Source organism: Halichoeres trimaculatus, unplaced genomic scaffold (assembly GCF_033239565.1).
Source record: "Halichoeres trimaculatus isolate MK-OKI-2021-1 unplaced genomic scaffold, fHalTri1.1 fHalTri1_scaffold_19, whole genome shotgun sequence".
Taxonomy (NCBI): Eukaryota; Metazoa; Chordata; class Actinopteri; order Labriformes; family Labridae; genus Halichoeres; species Halichoeres trimaculatus.
The window spans coordinates 16572804-16594350 of NW_027437197.1; the positions used below are offsets into that span (position 1 = coordinate 16572804).

The following is a 21547-nucleotide window of genomic DNA, read 5'->3' on the forward strand; positions in this document are numbered from 1 at the left end:
AGACAAAGTTAATTCAGCACTCAAAGTATCAGAGAATACTGGCCACCATGTGAATATGGTCAATGACCCCTCCCAGGAATCCACCTGATGGAGCGCTCATAAATCTGTCACCTTCTAGGGACTCTGAACTCAACTCTCTTTTAAAATCCTCGACAGGATGATAAGAGTTCTTCTCTCCTGATCGTTTTATTTGGAGCCGAGGAGTATAATTAGATCATTTTGTTCCTATCATCATCTGCAAAATGTGGCAGCTACAGTGAGTGGGAGAGGGGGGGCCAGACAGGAGATGGGGAGAAAGTAGGGAAAGAGAAAGCTGCAGCTTTGAAATGCTAAACAGGCTGCTCGTTGTTCTTGGCCAGCTGCCTCACCCCAAAAAAACAGACCCGAAGAGTGCTCATGTGGGTGCTGAGACACATGTATGTATATGTATGTGCGTGCATGTGTGTGCGTGTACGTGCGTGCGTGTGTGTTCCTGTCTGCCCGTGTGGGAGGGGTAAGTGCATTCTCTCCAGGATCATGCACACTGACTACAGCTGCTTGAGATAATCAGCCAAATTATTCACACACATATAAGGGTGTGTGTGTGTGTGTGTGTGTGTGTGTGTGTGTGTGTGTGTGTGTGTGTGTGTGTGTGTGTGTGTGTGTGTGTGTGTGTGTGTGTTTTACTATGATGGTGTCAGCTCATACTGCTAGATGAAATCCTTGAGAATCAGATAAAACAAGTGTAGGCGGGCACTAACATGGTGAGTAAGAGGAGATGTGGGAATTGAGTCCAAAGTACAACTATGACGTTGCATTTTGAGCATGTTTGGATAATGAATCTGGTTTTTAAAGAGGGTTACTGTGGTTATTATTTAGTAGAATAACTATTATTTTAATATGAATAATCTTAAAAGTTCACTTGAGTGGATCTTAAGTAGTAATTTGAAAACACAACCTTTTAAGTGCCTTAAAGATATGACTTCCTACAGAGAAAAGGCAGTCACTGATTGGGCACAAAAAACTACAAACATGGCTACAATATTGCTCCTGTTTGGAGCATCAGTGTTAGGGCTGAACGATTTTAAGAAAAGATTGAATTGCGATTTTTCTGGCAGATATTGTGATTTCAATTCGATTCACGATTTTCTTCAAATCAAGCTTTGGGATATTCACATGTAGGGCTGAACGATTTTAGGAAAAGATCTAATTTTTCTGGCAGATATTGCAATTCACAATTTTTTAATCATCAATAGTGATGATATATAATCTGTTTTCATCAACTTCTACTCCTAAACAGAGGCTTTGTGTTGTTGACCTGCTTACCAGCACTTTTAACGTATAGATTGTGTACAAATTTGTAAAACAGAATGTATATAATACTTGACACAACAGATCCTGAGTTAGTCAGGAGCGCTGCAAAAAATTGCTGTTTTCGCGATCTCAAAATTGCATTGTCTAAAATTGCAATTTCAATCTAAAAACAACTAATTGTTCAGCCCTAATCAGTGTATCCTCAAATCAAATGACAAGTGGCAAAAGAATAGTGGACCTTTATCATGTTACATCTGACTTTTCACTCCATATTTGTAATGAAAAAAAAAAGTCTAAATCTGCTGGGGACATTTTCAATCTCATGCCAGGCTATCTTACTCCAACTGTTCGTCTTCTGCGGATGTGAAAGACACTCATGGTTCCTCAGTCTACCTCTGGAAGACCTTCCTACTTCCAGTCCAATTTAAGACGCTGGGTACACTTTAGCTGTTGTAACATTAAAAACCAGGGACTCAAACTGTGGTCTTCTCAACTTTGCTGTAAGGTTTGCTGAAGCATTTCTGCACAAAATGTTGAATGTTCACTTCAAAATAGCTCAAAAGACATAAATAGATAAAAAGCTTTATACTGACATTTTCTGGTTTCCCTGCTGAAATTAATCTCTGATTTTATCAATCCATCCATTATTCTGACCGCTTTCCCTCTCCTGGGGTAGCTGGTAGGCTGGAGCCTACTCCAGCTGGTATTGGGCACAAGACGGGGTACGTCCTGGGCAGGTTGTAAGTCTATCCCAGGGCTAACATGTTACAGATGACCATCATGTACACTCTTACACCTACATGCAATTCAGAGTGACCAATCAACCTAAAAAGGTTGTTTTTGAACTGCAGGAGGAATTCAGAATACTCAGACGCATCATAAGACTTTAGTATCAACTTTTTGGATAAATTCAACTTCTCAAGCCAAAAGCTGCTCAGCCGGATATCATCAGACTCTTCTCTTCAGCTTTTCCCACCCTTCGCAAAAACCTCTCAATAAATGGTTCATGCATTTTCTGCTTCTCACCTTCCTCTGTGAGGCCGAAACACCACCTGCTAAAAGAAATCCAATTACCCAACACCCTGTTAATTGGAAGACTCCCAACACTGCAGCTTTTAATGGCTGATAATGATTTACGGACTTACCAGATGAGCCTCTTGTAGTAAAATATTCTTCTAGAGTAAAAGTCACAAAATGTTAAGTCCACGCAGTCAGTCTGGCATTTTGCTGCTAATTCAGAAGCTTAAGTCTGAACAACAACACAGACAAAGACTTCATTTTCCTCACTTACTTACTAGCACAAGATTTCTTCCCTGGATAGCTGTTTAACAGCCACTATAACACACTGACAGGAGCGGAGCAGTGCTTCAACACCCATATCTGGGGCAAGAGGACTTTTACATTAAGGAGGGGGCTGTGTCTCCATGTATGTGTGTGTGTGTGCCACAATCCACTGGGTGGTTTCCTGTGCCAGAGCCCAGAGGAGCACCTCGGGCCTCACCCCATTTACACACATCATGACCACATCACAGCCTTAAAGCAGCACCAGGACATTCCTTGAGAGCGTCATTCTTTCCTCACACACACCCAAATGTGGGCCTGTATGCTAGATAGGTCAGGGTAGTAAGGTGAAGTAGCTCCAGATAGAGAGGTTCTTAACACTTGACTGTTCAAAAATACAATTTCTGAAAACTACACATGGTGAAAAAAATCCTCTGATTGGCTTTTTTTTCAATCTGATACATGCAGTGTGGTAATGCTTGATTTGGGGTTCACGCACATTTACTTCAAAGCAGAAACAGTGGGATACATGTGCATGGAGATCATTCCCAGCCTCCCTTATTCTGCAGGTACCTCGGGGCCTACTCAGTCGCATGGCTCTGTCTCTCTGCAGCCAGTCTATTACCAGCCTTGGGCACGGTGCCACTGTGGCTTCATGAACAGGATCCTGTGTGTCACACTCCCTGCAGTCGTCGCGACGTCTGCCTTCGAAACGGCCTGTAGCACATGAAATCAGTGAACCAGCCTCTCCGGGAGCACGTCAGTCAGCTGGGCGCACCTTCCGCTTTGACAGTTGCGTAATAGACCGGCCCTATCGCTTTAACTCTATTACGCATACGCTTGGAGCTATGTAGCAATACAAGCTAAAAGATCTAATCTGCATTCAGATGGAAAATAATCAGAGGGGATCTGCAGTAGAATGAGAGGGCTAGATTTCAGAGCTGGGCCGGAGCCAGCCCTACCTTCCCCTGGCCCGGCCCTGCCCGGCGAGGCCTGCTAACACCGGTCAAGCGAACCGGCCCCGGAGCTGCGCGTCAGAGCGCAGCGCTATGTGGTGCCTCCACCGAGGAGAGCAGCGTGTGTGCCAATCTCAGTCAATGACACACATACATGACAGGGCTAAGCTAACGTAGGCTAACGTCATATCTGACACATTTCTCCTGGTTAGTGAGGAGACATCTTAGGAGGATATGGAGCCCACACCGGGCCTGGTGCATGCAGAGAAGGTGGGCTAGTCCAGAAAAACATGAGGAGCTAATACTCACTGCTGACTTTCATGCTGCCGAAAGCTGAGGGCTGCGGCACTGGTTTGCAGCTCTCCGCGAAGGATGTGGTCCTGGGCCGACCCGACATGATCCAATCCCTTTGACTCTCTCTGGACTCGGAGACTGAGGACTCGCTAAACGGCAGGGCTGATCGATCCGCCGGACGTTCTCATCCAAAAAGGATGACAGTAAATGAATAAGAGCAATAATCAAAAGGGAGACAGGCAGAGAGCGATCCCAAAGACCCTTCAGTCTTGTCTTTAATAAACACCCGTTCTGTCCCAGCAGCGTTGAATCAGAGCATCATTTATTCCTTATGTTCCAGGTTTTCTCTCAGCGGGCCTTTGAAGACACGTCTCCGACTAAAATAGTCATGAATCTGGCCTCTCCCTGTGCCCCCCGATTAAAACCAACTGCGATTTCTTTCTGGGTTCAGTTTCACAAAATGAAAAAGGGTGAAAACAGCTGCTCAGATCGCTGATCCGGTGTGGATCACTGCAGAATGCGGCGTTTTCTTGGCGATTCAGGACGCATGCAGTTCCTCTTCATATCCCGATGTGGAGGCTCAATGATCCGACTGCCATGGCGGCTCCCTCGCTTTACGCTAGCCTACAGTTTAACGGGAAAATCTGCCCGTCGCCTCAGTCTTCAGTGACGATTTCAGCGGCTAAGCGTAGAGTCAAATCCCGCTCTCGTCGCCCCCAAATCTTCGGAGCCTTAACCGAAACCCCGGGGCAGCGACCTCTTCATAAAATGATGGTCTGTAAGCACAGAGTGCGACGAATTTCTTTTTTTATTCCTTCCCCATAGGTTTCAGGCTCGCTGTCTTTGTCGCTACGCATATTAGCTACGCCGTATCCGTAACAGCATGCGCTGTCAGGTAAGGACTTTACACTTCTGACGTAACCCTAAACCGAGAATGGGAAAACTGTGCACGCGCACACGGCGAATCTGGGGTGGCGGAATGATCCAATCAGAGAGCGTATACTTCAAGAATGGGCGTTTACTGCTTTCGTGTCAGCCAATCAGAACGTCGCTCTCGAGCACCACATGGCACAATTTGCTTGGCGCCGCCCTCCCCGCTTCAAAGGCTTTTTCCTATGCCGCGGCGGGGACAAGGGGCGGATCCTCACCCAAGATTGATGATTCTGTCAGCCAATGTGGATCCAGAACCGGGCTGCCAGCGCAAAAGGGCCCAGCTGTCACAGAGCACCGGTGGCCATGCAGCACTGTTGCTATGTTAGATACAAAAGCCCATCCTACCTCCTGTTTTAATACACGCAGCCCCCTGGCGTATTCATTTTATTAGTGTCATAAGGCTTCATAAAAGTTAAAAATGAGTGTGTGCATTTGTGGAGGTATGTTTTGTCACTCCAAAACGTATCAGGTCTTGACAGGTTAATTGAAATAAAAAATACCAAAAATATATAATGATACATTTATATATATATATATATATATATATATATATATATAACCCTTAAAATGCAGAGTTGAAGGTGCTTTGACAAAATATACAGGTATATAACAGTTTAACTTTGGGCTGAAAATGTCATACCTTTCACATTGTTTAAGCTTCCTTCTGTGTAACTATTTTTGACCAGAGCCTTAGGTATTTCATGTGCTGCATATGTGTAACACTGACAGACTTCAGTATCAAACCCTCTCTTATGTATTGAAGAACAGTATGAAGACATTAGTAAGACTAATCTCACCTGCCGTCCAATAAGAAAAACACAATTATTGTGTTTTTTTTTTCTTGTTTTTTTTTCAGCAATGATGCCATTGCTAACATTGTGAGCTAAATCTGAACAGTGGTTTGAAGAAAATTGACCATTAACTTTGAAATTTATGGCTCTTTTTTGTGAGTTGAGTAGTCCAACAAAACAATTATAGAGAGATTTGACATAATCTGGCATCCTGAAATGTAATTATATGTTTTGGCTTAATAAGCGTCATTAGTAACATCTTATAAATCGGTCATAAAAGGTAAACAATTAGAAAACTCTGCCCCATACTCCTCCAGATAAGCTCCACAAGATTTCTACCATTTATGTTGATATTTAAAATGGTTAATAAATGCATGATTGAGTAACACGTATCTTATTTCTATAAAAGCCATTTTTTTATCCTGAAGCACAAGCTGAGCACTCTCCTCAGCTTACAGAAAAGTCTTTCCTCCTGCACACTGACGCTGGCAGCCACTCTTTTGTGCGGTTTATTTCCACCCAGTTATGCTCTGTATCAAAGGGAATTTCTCCCAGGCTGCTCTTCAATGGCTTGTATGCAGAATAGAGAGCATGTAGAGACTCAAAAACAGGCAACAGAGCAGAATTAATGTGAGACACTTTTTTCCCTTCTTATAGAAACACCTCCCCTGGCAAACACTCATATCCCCATCAGCTGAAGAAAAATTACAGAAAGAGAGAGTGGAGATAGTGGGTGGGAGTGAAAGACTCTGGAGAGAGATAAACAAAAATGAGGGGGAGAGTTAATGCTCTATTTTTGTCTATATTGCAGGAATATCATGAAAAGCCTGAATCTACACGACTGTCTGAACTATTTTAGTCATGTTGAAACAGAGATGAGGATTCACAGTATTTTCAATAAAGCTAGCGCACCAGGATGGGCTGATGTGTGAAAATCTGAGAGAAAGGTGGAGTGTGGGGGATGTATAGACTCTTTTAGCCTTGCTGAGGTTAATATAGGCCTGAATGAGTTATGTTTTAAGAAAAGAGTCCTGGAGTCACAGAGCATTGAAGCCCTCTGTGTTTCTCACACATGTGACATACATGTCAGATAATGCTGACCTTTGCATGTTGAATGATGTCTAAGCCTGAGTGATTAAGTCATGTAAAGTGATAGCTGAAAAAAAAAGCCAAGTATGAAAAATGCAAAATAACTTTAAGAAATGTTTTTGACAATGCAGAACAAACATACAGAGACAAAAAGACATTCTGTAAACCAAAAAAATCTACTAATAAATATTAAAATAAATACAGAATTTGCACAATTGCTAATACAGTGCACACCTCAATCTGCTTACATTAAAACTTTCACTCTACACAACATGTGAATGTTATTTGGAATGTGAGGACTCTTCTTTTAACAAATAATGCCATATGTGAGATCAAAAAAGAGCTACACAATAACTTACAGATCTAAAAGTCTTGTAAATAAAGTAGAAATTGTATCCCAAGATTCTTAATTTAAGAATAACAATTCAAATTATGCTCACAAGCTCGGGGCTTGCTCTGTCCTCAAAGCTCAGAATGTCTCAGAGATGAAAAAGTGTGACGCGTAAGGTGCAGGATGCCCATGCTCACACAAAAGTGGGTTTGAGGTCTTCTTTGAACACCACAGGATGGGGGGAGTGGTACAGCCCAGCGTAGTCGTCATACTCGCTGTCCGAGTCCGAGGAGGTGTCAGAGGACAGGAGAGAGCCTCGCTGCAGGCAGGAGTCACAGTATGGACGGTGGTAGTAACAGTAGTCTGTTGAGCTGCTGGAATCGGAGTCCCAGAACCCACAAGAGTCTCGAAGCCGTCTGTTGTGACCATTTTCACCCCCTGCTTCCACATCTGGTGGAGCTGTGTGAAATCTGTGAGACCTTAAAACACACCGCCGACACTTTCTCATTGCTTCATTTCCCTCAGCATCCTCCTCTTCCTCCTCCCCCTCCAGGTCAGAGTCTTCAACCTGGATAAGAGTGCTTCCCCCGGTGGCCCCATCAGAGTGCTGTCCTCGATCTTGAAGGCCACATTTGTCCCGTATCCCCTCACAGCCAGCCGCTTCCGCCCCCGTGTAGAAACAGGAAGGGGCGAAACCTCTTCTGGAGGAGCGGAAAGGTGGCCTGCGTTTCCTCATCGTATACGGGGAAATGCTGGGGAAACGGAAGAGGAGAGGTGGATGAGGGGAGCGTGGAGTCCGCAATGAGAGGGGGGAAAGTGCAGAGGCGCTGGGGAACTTCAGCTGGGAGGACGCACTGGACGCCTGTCCTGGAGAGCGAAGTGTAGTTTCCATGATGGCGTCCACGCTTAGCTCTCGAAGGATCTCCTGTAACTGCTCACTGCTGACAAAACCAGCTGGTCTGACGTTTGGTCCCAGATTAAGTGTTAGACCACTCTGGTTGTTGAAAGGTTCCACCTGAGTGGGGTTAAATCCTCTGTGGGTCTGAAGAGAAGTGACAAAATGAACTGTTTCTTCTGGTGTCCTGAGTAACCCATGAGGTTTGAGGGACACAAGCTCTTTGTTGACTGTTTTGGGCCCAGCTGTGTCTACGTCTATGTCTAGAGTTGCAGTGACACTTTTAATGTTTCCACTCTCACTAATTTCCTCAGAAAGAGGAGAGGACACAGGGACAGGTTCTGGAAGTTTGGACTCAGAGGGAGGTGTAATCACAGAAGATGGAGCAGCAGAAGCAACAGGGGGTGGTGCAGGTCGGGGTTTAGTGTCCCTCTGAGGTGGAGAGGAAGTCAAGATCCCGTCAGAGTGAAGCTCTGTGGTCTGGGTGGAGGATGAGTTGAGGTTGGTGTTGGAGGACTCCCCATCCTGATCTTCAGATGTCTGGCTGGCAGACATGAGTCGTAGGAGTTTATCTTTGGCGTTGTTCACCTGCTCCTGCAGACTGTCGATCACAGCGTTCTTCTGGCAACGGAAACAGAAGATTAAACGTTAAGACAAAAACAAGACATGAACACTTGTTCAGATTTTGCAGTGTGAAAACAGTGCAGTACCTCATTCAGCAGCTTTTTCATGGAGTTGTTCTCCCCCAGCAGGTAGTAGATCTCATCCTGACTGTACACCGATGCCTGGCTCTTACTGGGGCTGCTGAAATATTTCGCCATCTGACTGGGGTTGTTTTGATCCTCTTCAAACTGCCTCCACTGCATCAGCTAGCAGAGAGAGCTTTAGATTAGTATGTTATTAAACAAAAGATTCACACATTAGGAGGATAAATGTTTCCAGGATCTGTCAACAACCTTTTTTTTGGCCAGGTGTGTTCAAGCGTGTTGCTCACTGTTCAAATATTTCCGGCCTTTTCCGCTTGGAGAGGCATTCCTTTATCGTAACACAAACCCGCTGCCAGACACTTAAAGAGTCATAAACCTGTTTGCAGTGGCCTACGTAGCTTTGACTCATACACACCTCCTGTGTGAGTCACTCTGCTCTGATAGACACGCACTCTGGCACGCACACGGAAAAGATGATGTGGTATGGGAACCAGAGTCAATCAGAGGATTTACAACTTCATGGAGATTAAAAGAGAAAGTCAGACAAGTCTACCTTGTCTGTCATGAGTCTGCATATCACGCGGTACTCTGTGTCAGAAGTCTTAATAATAAGGCCCTGTGTCATTACTAAATGCATTTAAAGACTCTGTGAGGAGGATCTGTTCTGATTGCACTCCCTCGCCACCTTGTGGTCCGGAGTCTCCGCACACTGTCGTAAATTGATTTTAGCGAGGCGTGTGTCTGTTTTGCAATGACATGGAAATCGGATCAAAACAAATTTTCTTTGTTCAAGACAACTTTTTACTGGATATGATGCGTGGAGGTAAGGGACTTATCAGCACAGTTACATAGCTTTACGGTTTGAAACATGACATCAAGCAAACGTAGCAGTCGGCTATATGTTAGTCCGGTGCTCTGACGTATCTGTAGGCTGACGTGACAATAAGTAAACACAGTCAGTCTGTAAGTAGTTTAGTAGCCGTTTATATTTAGCACAGCTAGCAGCCCGGTGCTCTAAAACATGTCTGTAATGTGTAACGTTAGTGAATCCTGGTTAGCTTTGTCCTGCCAGTCATCTACCAATCAGAGCTAACGTAACCTCACTCTTCATTTTATTTATAGACTCTCAAGTTTGAACAGACCACTGCAGAATAACTGCTGACTGTGGGTTGGAATGAACATTATCACAAACAGGTTAGCCCCTGTGTTATAGAGTACTACAGCCCAAGCTAAAGGCTAATTAACCTTTAGCTAGAGCTGTACCACTCTCCCCTTTATCTTTCTTCTGCTTTTCTGTCCCTTCTCTGTCTGACAGTTAGGCTCCTGTGTCCACCATCACTACAAAATTAATCACAGAAATCATTTTCAGCAGAGAAAAACACAGATCTCTGTGTTTTATCTGTTCTCACAACTAAACTTTGTCAGCCGGCGTGGTGTTATCATAGAGAGCTAGACGTGCCTGAAATTCATCTGGTTCTGGTACGACCCAAACTGGAAGCTAAGAAGTAGCAATTTGAAATAACCTGTAACCAGCAACATTGGTGCTGATAATCTCATTTTAAAGTGTGAATTACAATCAGGCACATATCTAGAAGGGAGATTTTTTAAAGATCACTTTCAAACTCCTCACGGCCCTTTAAGATAGGTTTCCATAATGTATCTACATCCTGGGTTTTGTCATTACCTGAGGAACAAACAGCATACAGTTAGTAGCCAGCGTGCTGATGAAAATGGCTCCAGCCACAGTGCTGTAGACCAGATTAGGATAACCCTGCAGGAACATGGAGACAGGAACAGCCACAGCAGAGGAGAGGGTGACCAGGGTGACGGCTGTTATGATGGTGGGAGACTGGTTGACTGGAGGGTGGCTCACAGTGCTGGTTAGGCCAGCGAGATACGTCCCGTAGAGGAGGAGACATCCCTAAAGAGAAATGGAGGGATGAGGATAAGACTGTTCATATCTGACTCCTTTTGGCAGCAGATTTCCAGAAAAAAGGAGATCAAAGGCTTTAAGGAAGACAGGTCAGGTCAAAACCGAATAAAGGTTTTATGATAGAAAACTTGATATAACAGATTTGGGAATTACAGTCAGCATAGTTTATTCTATTGAGTGTTTTGCATGCAAAGAACATGTTAAAATGTGGGTCAGTAACTTTATGCATGTTTTCAATTACATTTTCAACGGGGATCAATCAAAGCATCTTCACAATGAATATGCTGAAAGAAGTAATTTCTCTTATCAGAGGCTTTCTCACCTTTTGAACTGCTATAAGGATCACCCAAAGACCTGAGTGAAGAGAGGAGCAGGAGTCCAGCTGAGACAAAGAGTAAGAAACGTCTCTCTCCACCACCTACACCAGGAAACACAACATCATAGAGGTGAAAACTCAGTCAGTAGGAGAATGTAAAAAGCTTCTTATCTAAATCTGAAGAGATTAAAAAACCCAAACAAGATTCTACCTTAACTGCAGCGCTGATAGATTGGGAACACCTGATGGGGTCTGTGAGGTTCCATGCACTGAGAACCAGAAAGTCCACAAGGATCAGGAGAGCTACCATCCCCATCAGCTGGATGTCTCTGATGATCTGAGACAGAAAGTTGAGTCAGTTTATAATTTAAAATTATATATTCTCTCTCCTCCTCCTCTTAAGGTTAGAATAAACAAAGCCCTCAACTTATTTTGCATCACAACAGGCTGGAATATAAGAAATCTAAGGAAGTCTGTAATACGGCATAATGCATTTCTAAACTCTTGGATAAAAAAATCACTAAAACTCTGAAGTTCAAAGAAATCTGATGCCAAAACTGGTCTCCAAAACAAATAGTTGATATTAAAAAACTCTGGTGTAACTTGTTCAGAAAATCTTTGACATGTCCACCAGGGGGCCAGAGCAGACCTACCACTCTCTTGTCAGGCACTCTCTGAGTGAACACTCTGTACAGCCTCCACGTCTTCCCCAAAATAGGACCAAACACCAGAGTACTGCCAACACAAAGGGTCCACATCCGAGCCTGTGAGAGAACACACTGTGTTATTATCGGATCCTAGTTTATCTAAAAATATGACAGAGGAGTGACGGAGGCCGGAGGGCTGACCTGTAACACTGCTGTAGCTGCTACACCTTCATCCACAGCGAACAAGAAGCCGCTGATGTAAGTGAGGACGCTTCCGAAGAGGGTGAGGACATTCAGGTTGGGGCTGGACATCTTCACTATCCTGATAACATCACACACACACACACACACACACACACACACACACACACACACACACACACACACACACACACACACACACACACACACACACACACACACACACACACACAAGCACACACACACTTAGGTTGATCTTGTGTATTTGTCTTTGTTACATGACTCACACAAAGCTCTCACTGCTCTCTCTACCTGTTGTTTTTGAAGCGCAGGGTGAAGAAGAGGAAGCAAAAAGCCAGCAGAATGCCACAGGAGAGCAGCGTCCACATCACAGCGCATAACACCGGGGAGAGAAACCGGCGTGGGAGCTCCACCGCCACCTGCAAACACAGACATGCACATGCAAGCGACTTAAAATCACACCTTACATATCACAGATTCATGGGTACTTAATGTAATTACCAGTTTTTGTTCATTTAGAGCTATTCACTTAGAAGTACAAAACAAATGAGGAAACACAGGATTTGGAGAGGTAACCAAACTTTATTCAGGAAACACAGCAAGACACATCACACTGGATAAAAGACGCTAAAAACAGAAAAGAAAAAAACAAATTTTAGTATAACAACAACAAAAAAAAAACAACTGCCAAAGAATCTGGTTAAAAAAGAAAAAAAAAACTTGAAAATTGTGTGAAAATTGTTACGCTATCTACAGTATACCACAGTAAAAAGCTGGAAAACACATGTAGCTTTATTTCAATGCCCTTATTCGTTCTTAAAGATACAATGGTGAGTAACAACTTTGTACTTTAAGTTGGGTCTAAACGATTACAGCACCAAACTCGACACATCAACCCAAACTAATCTCTAACTTTACGAAACTACAGTGATAATCACCCACAGATGATCTACCTGCTCGCTGTAAACAGGCTACAGAATGTCCTGTCCGTATTAAATACTTGATTCTGATTGGTCGAAACCTCATAATAACAGGGATCATTTCTAGAATTCAAATGTGACACAAGATAAATCAAGTTAGGCACATTTCATCTCTGTCCTGTTGACACTGTGGCCAAACTTTAGTAACCAATAGTATTCGAAATTGGTCAACAATGTTGTGACAACCATATCACACTGGTCTTGCGGGTGTGCAGTGACAGTTATTGGGCTCAGATGTGAAAGCAGCTTGAGGAGCTACTGGATCCCAGCCTTCTCTGATAGTAAAATGTGGAACAAGATACTGTCCTGCAATCCGGGCAGAGCATCTCTGGTCCTGTCAATGTTCAAAGTTGTGCCATTAATGTAATATGTTATAAGGTGTGTCCACCGCAAAACCCCATGGAGGGTTATTTGTTGCAGTTGTATTTGCTAAAAATATAAACATCTTTATATCACTGATTGAGTCAACATGTTAATTTCTTGTTCGCCAAGTGATAAGCTACACATTATATAGTAAGTAGGTGGTTATGCAAAACAGAATCCTGACATGGTGAGTGAGACTCTGGAACACTGAAGTGGAAGGGTCCTGTTCCAGGACTAGGATCCTAGTTCGCCTAACCACTTGCTCAGTATACATTGATAGTTGCATGAATATCCCATTTCACAGCTTAAAATTGCTATATGTTTTGTACTTAAGACTTGTGGATTTCAGCATCTGGTGGCTTTAAATGATGTTCAACATTTAACATCAACAGGTGAGATGATGAGAGGAGCAGAGTTGACTCCGTCATGGTTGCGTCGAGGATTAAAGTACGGCACAAGTCTGTCACTGAATGAGTATCCAGTGAATGAGTAAATGTGAGACGCAGTGTCCACATTGTAGAAAGAAACCTGTCCATCCTCGACATCCACATAGACCCCGACTCTCTGAGGTTTCTCTATCAGGGGCACACGGATCGGAGTGCTGCTGAGCGCCCAGTAGCTCTCGCCTTGTCTCATCCCCATTGCCCAGTAGCCACTTTCAGGATACAGCATGTTTCCTCCTTTTCTGTTCACAGACTCCAGGGCGACTCCAATATCCCACTCTGTCTTCCCTTTCACCTGGACCTCGAAGTAGAAGCTGCCAGAAGTGAAACCCTCCCTCCCTAGAACGCTGACACCCGGGTAAAACCTCTTTGGGTCATCTGGGGGCGTAAGTGCTTCGTCCCCGTGATGAACCTGCTTCCTGTTTTCATTCAGTACCAATTTTGGATGAGCGCTATCAGGATCCAGAGTCACATCCACAGCACTCTGCTGAGCCCTGTGGAATTCGGCCTCGCTTAGCCTTGTCACCTCATCTCTCACTGTCGCCTCAAGCTGGCACGCCACTCTCCTTACTGCTCTCCTCAGCATGCCCACATAAACAGCGCTCTCTAGGCGCAGGTCGGACCAGTCTTTGGAGAAAGCTTGAAAGCTGTGGAGGAAGTAGAGGTCATCTTGGGTGTGTGAGAGTTGCTCCAGCTCAGAGATCTCCTGCTTCAGCTCGGCAATGAGTCGACCAGCTTTGCTTTCAACGAGCTTCTGCTTTGAACCGATTACCTCTGCCACCTCTGCTTGGCCTCTCTGGACAAGCTGCAGCAGTTTGTTAAAGATTTTCAGACTCTCTTTGAGCTCTGTCTCTGTGTTTCTTCTGCTGTGCTCAACAACTTGATTTATGTCTCTAATTTTCTGCACTCTATCCTGTATCTTTTTCCCCATCACTTTGTTTATCCCCAAAACTTGAGCTCTCCTGTCCTTGCTCTCCTCCTCAATGGGCACAGTGTGGTGAGTGTGATGGTCGTCTTTCACGCAGTCGTCACACACGTACGTCTGGTCGTTGTGACAGAACAGAGTTATGAGCTTCTCATGCTTTCTGCACACTCTATCCTGCATTTTCAGGGTTGGGTCTATCAGGCGATGCATCCTGAAAGTACCCAGAACGTGATGTGGCTCAAGATGAGTCTCGCAGAAGGAGGCCAAACAGTCCAGACAGGATTTATGAGCTTTGACTGGACTCATAAGACACACATCACATGAAACCCCCCATTTATAGCTGGGATATGGGTCAACAGCTCCTGTTTCATTTTCATCCTTCTGCTCCAATGACTTGTTGAACTGGGACACCACCTCAGATATGAAGGTGTTTACTTTGAGCTCGGGTCTTTTTCGGAACTTGTACTTGCACACGGGACACTGCGTCAGATTAGCGCTCTGCCAGTATCCATGAATGCAATCTTTGCAGAAATTATGCCCACAAGGAGTGGAGACAGGTTGATTCAACAGTTCCAGGCAGATGGGGCAAAGAAGCTGCTCTTCAGTCAGCATACTTCCAGTCGTTGCCATACCTGGGAACACATCCAGAAAGAAAAGCAGATGGGATTTTATGGGATAAGTTGGCAATGGTCCATTTTGTTTATCCCTGCACGACACTGTTAGGTTTGGAAACAATTGTGTGCCATCTACAAATAGCAGCTTATGGCTGGTGTGACATTTCATCAAAGGTTATTCCAGTTTCTCTGGACATTCTTTAAAGCCCCCGAGTTTACCAAACAACATTAAAAAATCAAATCTGACAGATTCTAAATGTTCTCACAGCCACAGCTTCAGTAAGAAAACAGTTCGTTCATGGTCAAGCTTTTCACAGATTTTTACAATCGTAACAATAAACAACACAGTGATGCCTCACCTACTGCTTCTTTCTAAGAGTAAAACTAACATCCACTCCTAAGCCGATAAATGCTAACTGTACAAGTATCACAAACTTGAAAGAAACTGGAGTTAACTTACCTTTTTTCAGTGCCATGTGTCCGTGTTGTGACATCGTGAGGACTGGAGTCTGATAGAGATTGTTTGCTTCTCCTGACACAGTTTCTCTACTACTGTAGTTTCTATTTTCAAAGTCACATTAGACTTCCCTGTGCCCGCCTCATGTGCCGAGCTATGCTCACACTCCTCTTAAAGGACCAGCTGCTGAGACTTACTTGGTCACTGGTCCATCAGCATTTCTGCTCCTAATATACACTCACCGGCCACTTTATTAGGCACACCTGTCCAACTGTTCCTCAACGCAAATTTCTAATCAGCCAATCACATGGCAGCAACTCAATGCATTTAGGCATGTAGACATGGTCAAGACGATCTGCTGCAGCTCAAACCGAGCATCAGAATGAGGAAGAAAGATGATTTCAGTGACTTTGAATGTGGCATATTGTTGTTGGTGCCAGACAGGCTGGTCTGAGTATTTCAGGAACTGCTGATCTACTGGGATTTTAACCAACAACCATCTCTAGGGTTTACAGTGAATGGTCCCAAAAAGAGAAAATATCCAGTGAGCGGCAGTTCTGTGGGACAAAATGCCTTGTTGATGCCAGAGGTCAGAGTAGAATGGACAGACTGGTTGGAGCTGATAGAAAGGCAACAGTAACTCAAATAACCACTGGTTACAACCGAGGTCTGCAGAAGAGCATCTCTGAACACACAACACATCCAACCTCGAGGCAGATGGGCTACAGCAGCAGAAGACCACACCGGGTGACCCTCCTGTCAGCTAAGAACAGGAAACTGAGGCTACAATTCACACAGCAACACCAAAACTGGACAATAGAAGATTGAAAAAACGTTGCCTGGTCTGATGAGTCTGGATTTCTGCTCCACATTCAGATGGTAGGGTCAGAATTTGGCGTCAACAACATGAAAGCATGGATCCATCCTGCCTTGTATCAACGGTTCAGGCTGCTGCTGGTGGTGTAATGGTGTGGGGGATATTTTCTTGGCTCACTTTGGGCCCCTTAGTACCAACTGAGCATGGTTTAAAGTCCACAGTCTACCTGAGTATTGTTGCTGACCATGTCCATCCCTTTATGAGCACAGTGTACCCATCTTCTGATGGCTACTTCCAGCAGGATAACGCTCCATGTCATAAAGCTGGAATCATCTCAGACTGGTTTCTTCAACATGACAATGAGTTCCCTGTACTCAAACAGCCTCCACAGTCCCCAGATCTCAATCCAATAGAGCACCTTTGGGATGTGGTGGAACAGGAGATTCTCATCATGGATGTTCAGCCGACAAATCTGCAGCAACTGTGTGATGCTATCATGTCAATGTGGAGCAAACTCTCTGAGGAATGTTTCCAGTACCTTGTTGAATCTATGCCACGAAGGATTAAGGCAGTTCTGAAGGCAAAAAGGGGTACTAGCAAAGTGGCCGTTGAGTGTATAGTATCTGAATTATGTAGTGTTCATTCACTAAATTCAATACTTTCCAACCATGAGGCTACTGTATAAACAGGTACTCAGACCAAAAACTTTTGTAGTACACAACAGTACAAGTGTTTATTTTTGCTGTAACAATTCTACTTTTTTGAATGGGTGTGTATGTGGATGTGTGCCTCTACAGACAGCCTCAAGTGGACACTTGGGGAACTGCAAAAGCATTTCACAATTTAAGACCTGAAGTTGTTACTTGAAAAAATACTTGGCAAACTTGATAAATCTTTCTCTGCTTTAAGAGAGCAGCTGTCTTTTAACTCTGTATGACCTGCCATACCAAGTCTGCCGGAGCATAGCTTCACATTTTTACAGTGTTATATTTTTTGCATAAAACTTTTACTACACGAGTATAATCCTTATTCCAAATTTTGATCAAATGTTTAAACTCATGTCCAAATAGCTAAAAAAAAAAAGTAGAATAAACTGAGAAAACAGATAATCCAATACATTTTTTAAATACATAAATGCCATGGCTTTATTTCTCGAAAATGTAAATGTAAAAAAATCTAATTATGTGTATTCAATGTTGGAAGCGATGAAAACAACCGCAGTCTTGATAGTGATAACTTTGATGTTAATGCTTTAAACTATATTTCTGCAAACACATTAATGGAAGGAAACAGCGCTCTGGGACGTGCTGAGAACATAATATTTAAGTGTAACTCCCCAGATTTAAAATAAAAAAGAATGAGTAAAAAGCCATGACCTCAAGTTTACCAATCAAAGTCCATTAGCTGACTTTTGTAGAGATGATATTAAAATGAGATTTGAATTGTTTCTGACCTCCTGGAGTTCACCCATTAAGATTGTGTATCTGTGTGTGTGTGTGTGTGTGTGTGTGTGTGTGTGTGTGTGTGTGTGTGTGTGTGTGTGTGTGTGTGTGTGTGTGTGTGTGTGTGTGTGTGTATGTGTGTGTGTGTATCTGTACCGTGCTGAGGCCACATAGTCTCTGCAGGACGTCAAGGCCCTCCTGTCTGTCGACTCCTGAGTGGATGAAGCACAGCGGGGAATCACACTGGGAGCTGCAGTTCAGCTCAGGCTCCATTACTGGACCCAGTCTGTCCACTTTCATACACTCATCCTGAGGAACAAAGATGAAACGTCAAATATGGTGACACTGCTGGTGAAAACATTTTTGCTTTCCCTTTTTACAGTTTTAGAAATGTGAGCATACACTGGGCACTGGAAAGCAGAGTTTTTGGGGAGTTTCGCTCCTATTTTCAGGTCTGTAATTAACCAAATACTTGAGGTCACCACAGTGTGGTGCTCTGATGGAAACCTCTGAGAGGAGGAGTAATGGGAGCATGGATGATTACACTGTCTTCACATCACTCCAGAAACTCTTCCTACATTCAAAGCAGCAAATAAACACTTCAACAAGGATTAAACTGAGGTTTTAAAAACAAATCCTCCAGAGAAAGTGTGAATTATTTACTGCTTCGAAGCAAAATGAGAGGCAGGGCTCTGCCTGTGTGACAGGAAGTCTGTGTGTTTCTGCTTATCCTTAATTTCCACTATCACTGCGTCATCACTGATGTGAACCAGCCAGTACAGGATCAACACATCTGACCGCAACACATCTGTGAACAAGACGAGAAAGATGCAGCACACAAAGCCATAATTTACAGTTTGACTGAGGGTCACATGACCTGATTATATAAAACATCTAAGACTGAGGACGTAAACTTTGTCAAGAATCAACAAACAACTGTTTGTCGCTCTCCCCACAGGCATTTTTACGAGGCTACCTGCGCTGCTCTGACATGTTGCAGGTTTAATTATGCAGCACGGTATCACCTGATACTCTGAGCTGTAGACTGACAGTCTGATCTCTGCTGCAGTGACTCAGCTACATGTGGTCGGGACGCTGTCAGACCACTTGTATCGATACAAATTGGCAGACAGGTGAGTGTTTACATGAGTGTTGAGTTATTAGTCAACACGTGTCTCATCATCGTCTGCACAATGGCTTCGAGACCTAAAGAAAGCAGGGATGTTTGGGGATGTCAGAAATCAGCTGGATTTGAATCCCAAAGGGAGATTTAAGTGGTAGAGCCCTAAAAGAAAACTCTCTGAAACACTCGTCAGGTGTTGAAAGAAGTCTTCAGTGACCCAGTTCCAGAAATGACTGCTGTCAACAGAACAATGAAGCCCACCAGGCAGCATATCTGGGAAGTGTCTGGAGTTCCTGTTCATGTTGTTTCGTCACTTTCCAAGTTTAGATCACAGTTCTCCTGTTTCCCGCAGGAAACCCCGACAGAGAGAGGCATTTCCGCCAGCTTTTCAAAATCCTGCTTCTGTAAGGATTCAGTACAGGAGAAAAAAATCCACCACCCTGCAGGGGTCAGCAAAGGTCAACCAACATCCAGGAAGCCAGTGGAGGTCAGTGTGAAAGCAGCTGGAGTTTGGCTCCTCTTCAAGATGAGTTTTATGGACATGTTTTGACAGTTCAGAATAGTCATGAGGAGTGTCTTTAGAAGGCTAAACCGCAAGTAATACCTGAGCTACCTGTGGCCGTGGATGTCTTCCTTAAACTCAGGGCGGGCATAGCCTGCGTCAGCTTAGCCTATACTGCTTCACATGCCCCAGAGCTTGTCTTTTGACCACTTCTCCAGTTTATAAATCCAGCAGAGATATTCAAACCAAGTCTGACTCTCGTCTGAGGCCAGAGAGACAGATCTGAGTCCTGCTCCTTAAATATTTTAATAAAACACAGAGTAGCCTAAAGAAAAGCCCATTCATTTCGCTGTCAGTCTTTCTGCTGCACTTTAAAGATTAGGGCTGTGAAACCACAGGCGCTGCCACATGTAAAGCCCGGTTCAGGGGCCAATATTGAAACATTCCTTCACAGGAAATAATCCGGTTAGAAGTTTATTCTTTAAACTGAGTCAGAATTTCACTACTAGAGATTAAATTCTGTTTCAAGCTCTGCAAGACGAGCCTTGGCACAAGGTGCATTTACAGCATGGCTTTAGGATTAAATTGGTCACCGAAATCTTTCAATTAAATTGATCGATTCAAACAGAGAAGAGGACAGTGAATGCACCACGTGATGGGAGGAAAGTTTGGGTTGGGTTTGAGAAAAGCGTGAACAAAGTTTTAATGTTTAGAGTTTAGGAAAATCTAAAAGGATCACTGTTTTAAAAATAGCCTGTTATTACGCATTGAACTAAAAACAAGGCGTGCGCAAAGCGCTCGACAGAGTTGCACAACAAATTATCGAGTTACCTTCAGACTGAAAGACTTTGAAAAAGAAACTTAAAATGATAAGTTTAAAAGGTGCAAACCTTGGTCTCCAAAGCGCACGGAGGATCCCATCGCCTCCTCCCGCTCCGTACTCCATCGCGCAAAACTCAAGAAGAGTTAGCGTAAGAGCTGAAAACAAAAACCTACATCTAACATCGCTTCGGAGATCCCATGATTGTGGATATGTAATAAATCCCGCGGGATGATCTGCCTTTCAAATTGTCAGTCCACAGCCGGAGAGGAGAGGATCCTGTCACTCAGGAAAAGTTCAGCAGACTGCAGGAGTTTTCAATTTGGCACGAAAGGGAGGCGCATGTGCGTAAGTGAGCTCTCTCTCTCTCTCCCTCTGTCTCTCAGAGTACCCCCTCCCCTCCTCCCACCACCTCCTGCAGTGTGATGTGACCCATGTGATGCTGGAGGGATGTGACAGTGTGGGTGCAGCCTGCTCCATCGGGACCCAGGGGACTGGGTGGCCATCTCTGTGCCCTAAATGTAAATAAATACACTGAAAAACAGCACTTGTTTAAAACGGAAAGAGACACACACACACACACACACACACACACACACACACACACACACACACACACACACACACACACACACACACACACACACACACACACTGAAATAGCAGCCCTATATGAGGATGAGGATGGCACACAGTTTGGAAAAAATCTCTCTGCCTCTGTGTGAGCGCAGTGAGGCAGCAGAAATATTTCTGCATTTGTTCCGCCAGCCATGAGAGGCATAGAGGTGTTATTAAGGCGTCACAGAGATTTATAGTGCGAGCTTACACTCAGGGTCATTCCTGATGAGGGAGTGTCACCACTACTGACAGCTTCAAGAGGGGAGCAGAGACACAAAGGGAGAGCTTTAAAGACCAGGTGAAGATGTTATGTCATACACATTCATCCTGGAGACAAAGACTCAGTTCACTCACACACACTTCTTACTTTAGACTTTCCAGGAATCTTTTTGAACTTAAATTTGTTAGGCTTAGAGCCTTAAAAACCTTCTCTGGAAACCTTCCCTTGCTCTTTAGATTTTTTCTCCCCTGAAGTGGTTTTTGTATTAAAAATCCTGAAAAGCCAGTCTAGTGTGCTTCTTTGAATATATGGGGAGAAAAAAAAGCGTCTGACATCTCGGTGAGCTTCTTAAATGATTTATAATGTTTGAAAGAGCACACCCTCACACCCTGCTGCAGTTTGTTTCTGGCACTGTTGAAGGTCGAGAGGGTCGAGAAAAGGCAAAGAATCATGGTTGTTTCAAAGTTTCAAAAGGCATTAATTCGTATGACTTGAAAAAATAAAATTTGGATGTAGAAAACATATGAAAGAGAGG

At 43.9% G+C, this 21547-nt stretch overlaps 3 protein-coding genes across 6 annotated transcripts in view; all 3 read right to left on the reverse strand.

Annotated features, from left to right (window-relative positions):
• Positions 1 to 4698, reverse strand: part of gsk3ba (glycogen synthase kinase 3 beta, genome duplicate a) — a 30750-nt gene extending 26052 nt beyond the window's left edge. For 3 of the 4 annotated variants that reach the window (XM_074694815.1, XM_074694814.1, XM_074694812.1), the window contains exon 1: positions 3840 to 4698. In XM_074694815.1, coding sequence (XP_074550916.1) covers positions 3840 to 3927 — 88 coding nt within the window. In that variant the 5' untranslated portion in view covers positions 3928 to 4698. The remainder of the gene's footprint in view (positions 1 to 3839) is intronic. The other variant, XM_074694813.1, reaches the window with a different exon arrangement.
• Positions 4699 to 6877: 2179 nt separating this feature from the next.
• On the reverse strand, positions 6878 to 20464 carry gpr156 (G protein-coupled receptor 156). The gene is made up of 10 exons (XM_074695085.1): positions 20245 to 20464; positions 17886 to 18038; positions 11980 to 12107; positions 11668 to 11788; positions 11473 to 11583; positions 11031 to 11156; positions 10826 to 10921; positions 10255 to 10491; positions 8574 to 8732; positions 6878 to 8484 (listed from the first exon to the last, which is right to left on the reverse strand). The coding sequence occupies exons 2-10, from the start codon at positions 18027 to 18029 to the stop codon at positions 7162 to 7164; spliced, it is 2445 nt and encodes an 814-aa protein (XP_074551186.1). The 5' UTR covers positions 18030 to 18038; positions 20245 to 20464; the 3' UTR covers positions 6878 to 7161.
• On the reverse strand, positions 13404 to 15029 carry LOC141808591 (zinc-binding protein A33-like). The gene has a single exon (XM_074695259.1). It carries the CDS (start codon positions 15027 to 15029, stop codon positions 13404 to 13406), a length of 1626 nt encoding a protein of 541 aa, XP_074551360.1.
• Positions 20465 to 21547: the final 1083 nt, after the last annotated feature.

What these genes read in the sequence shown, in the direction of transcription:
- LOC141808591 (XM_074695259.1), bottom strand. Translation starts at nt 15,029, where the DNA reads ATGGCAACGACTGGAAGTATGCTGACTGAAGAGCAGCTTCTTTGCCCC.
- gpr156 (XM_074695085.1), bottom strand. Translation starts at nt 18,029, where the DNA reads ATGAAAGTGGACAGACTGGGTCCAGTAATGGAGCCTGAGCTGAACTGC. An exon ending in TCCTTATAGCAGTTCAAAAG is followed by an intron (nt 10,492 to 10,825) that starts GTGAGAAAGCCT and finishes ATTTCTCTTTAG; the next exon opens with GGATGTCTCCTCCTCTACGG. An exon ending in GTATGCTGTTTGTTCCTCAG is followed by an intron (nt 8,733 to 10,254) that starts GTAATGACAAAA and finishes TCTCTCTGCTAG; the next exon opens with CTGATGCAGTGGAGGCAGTT.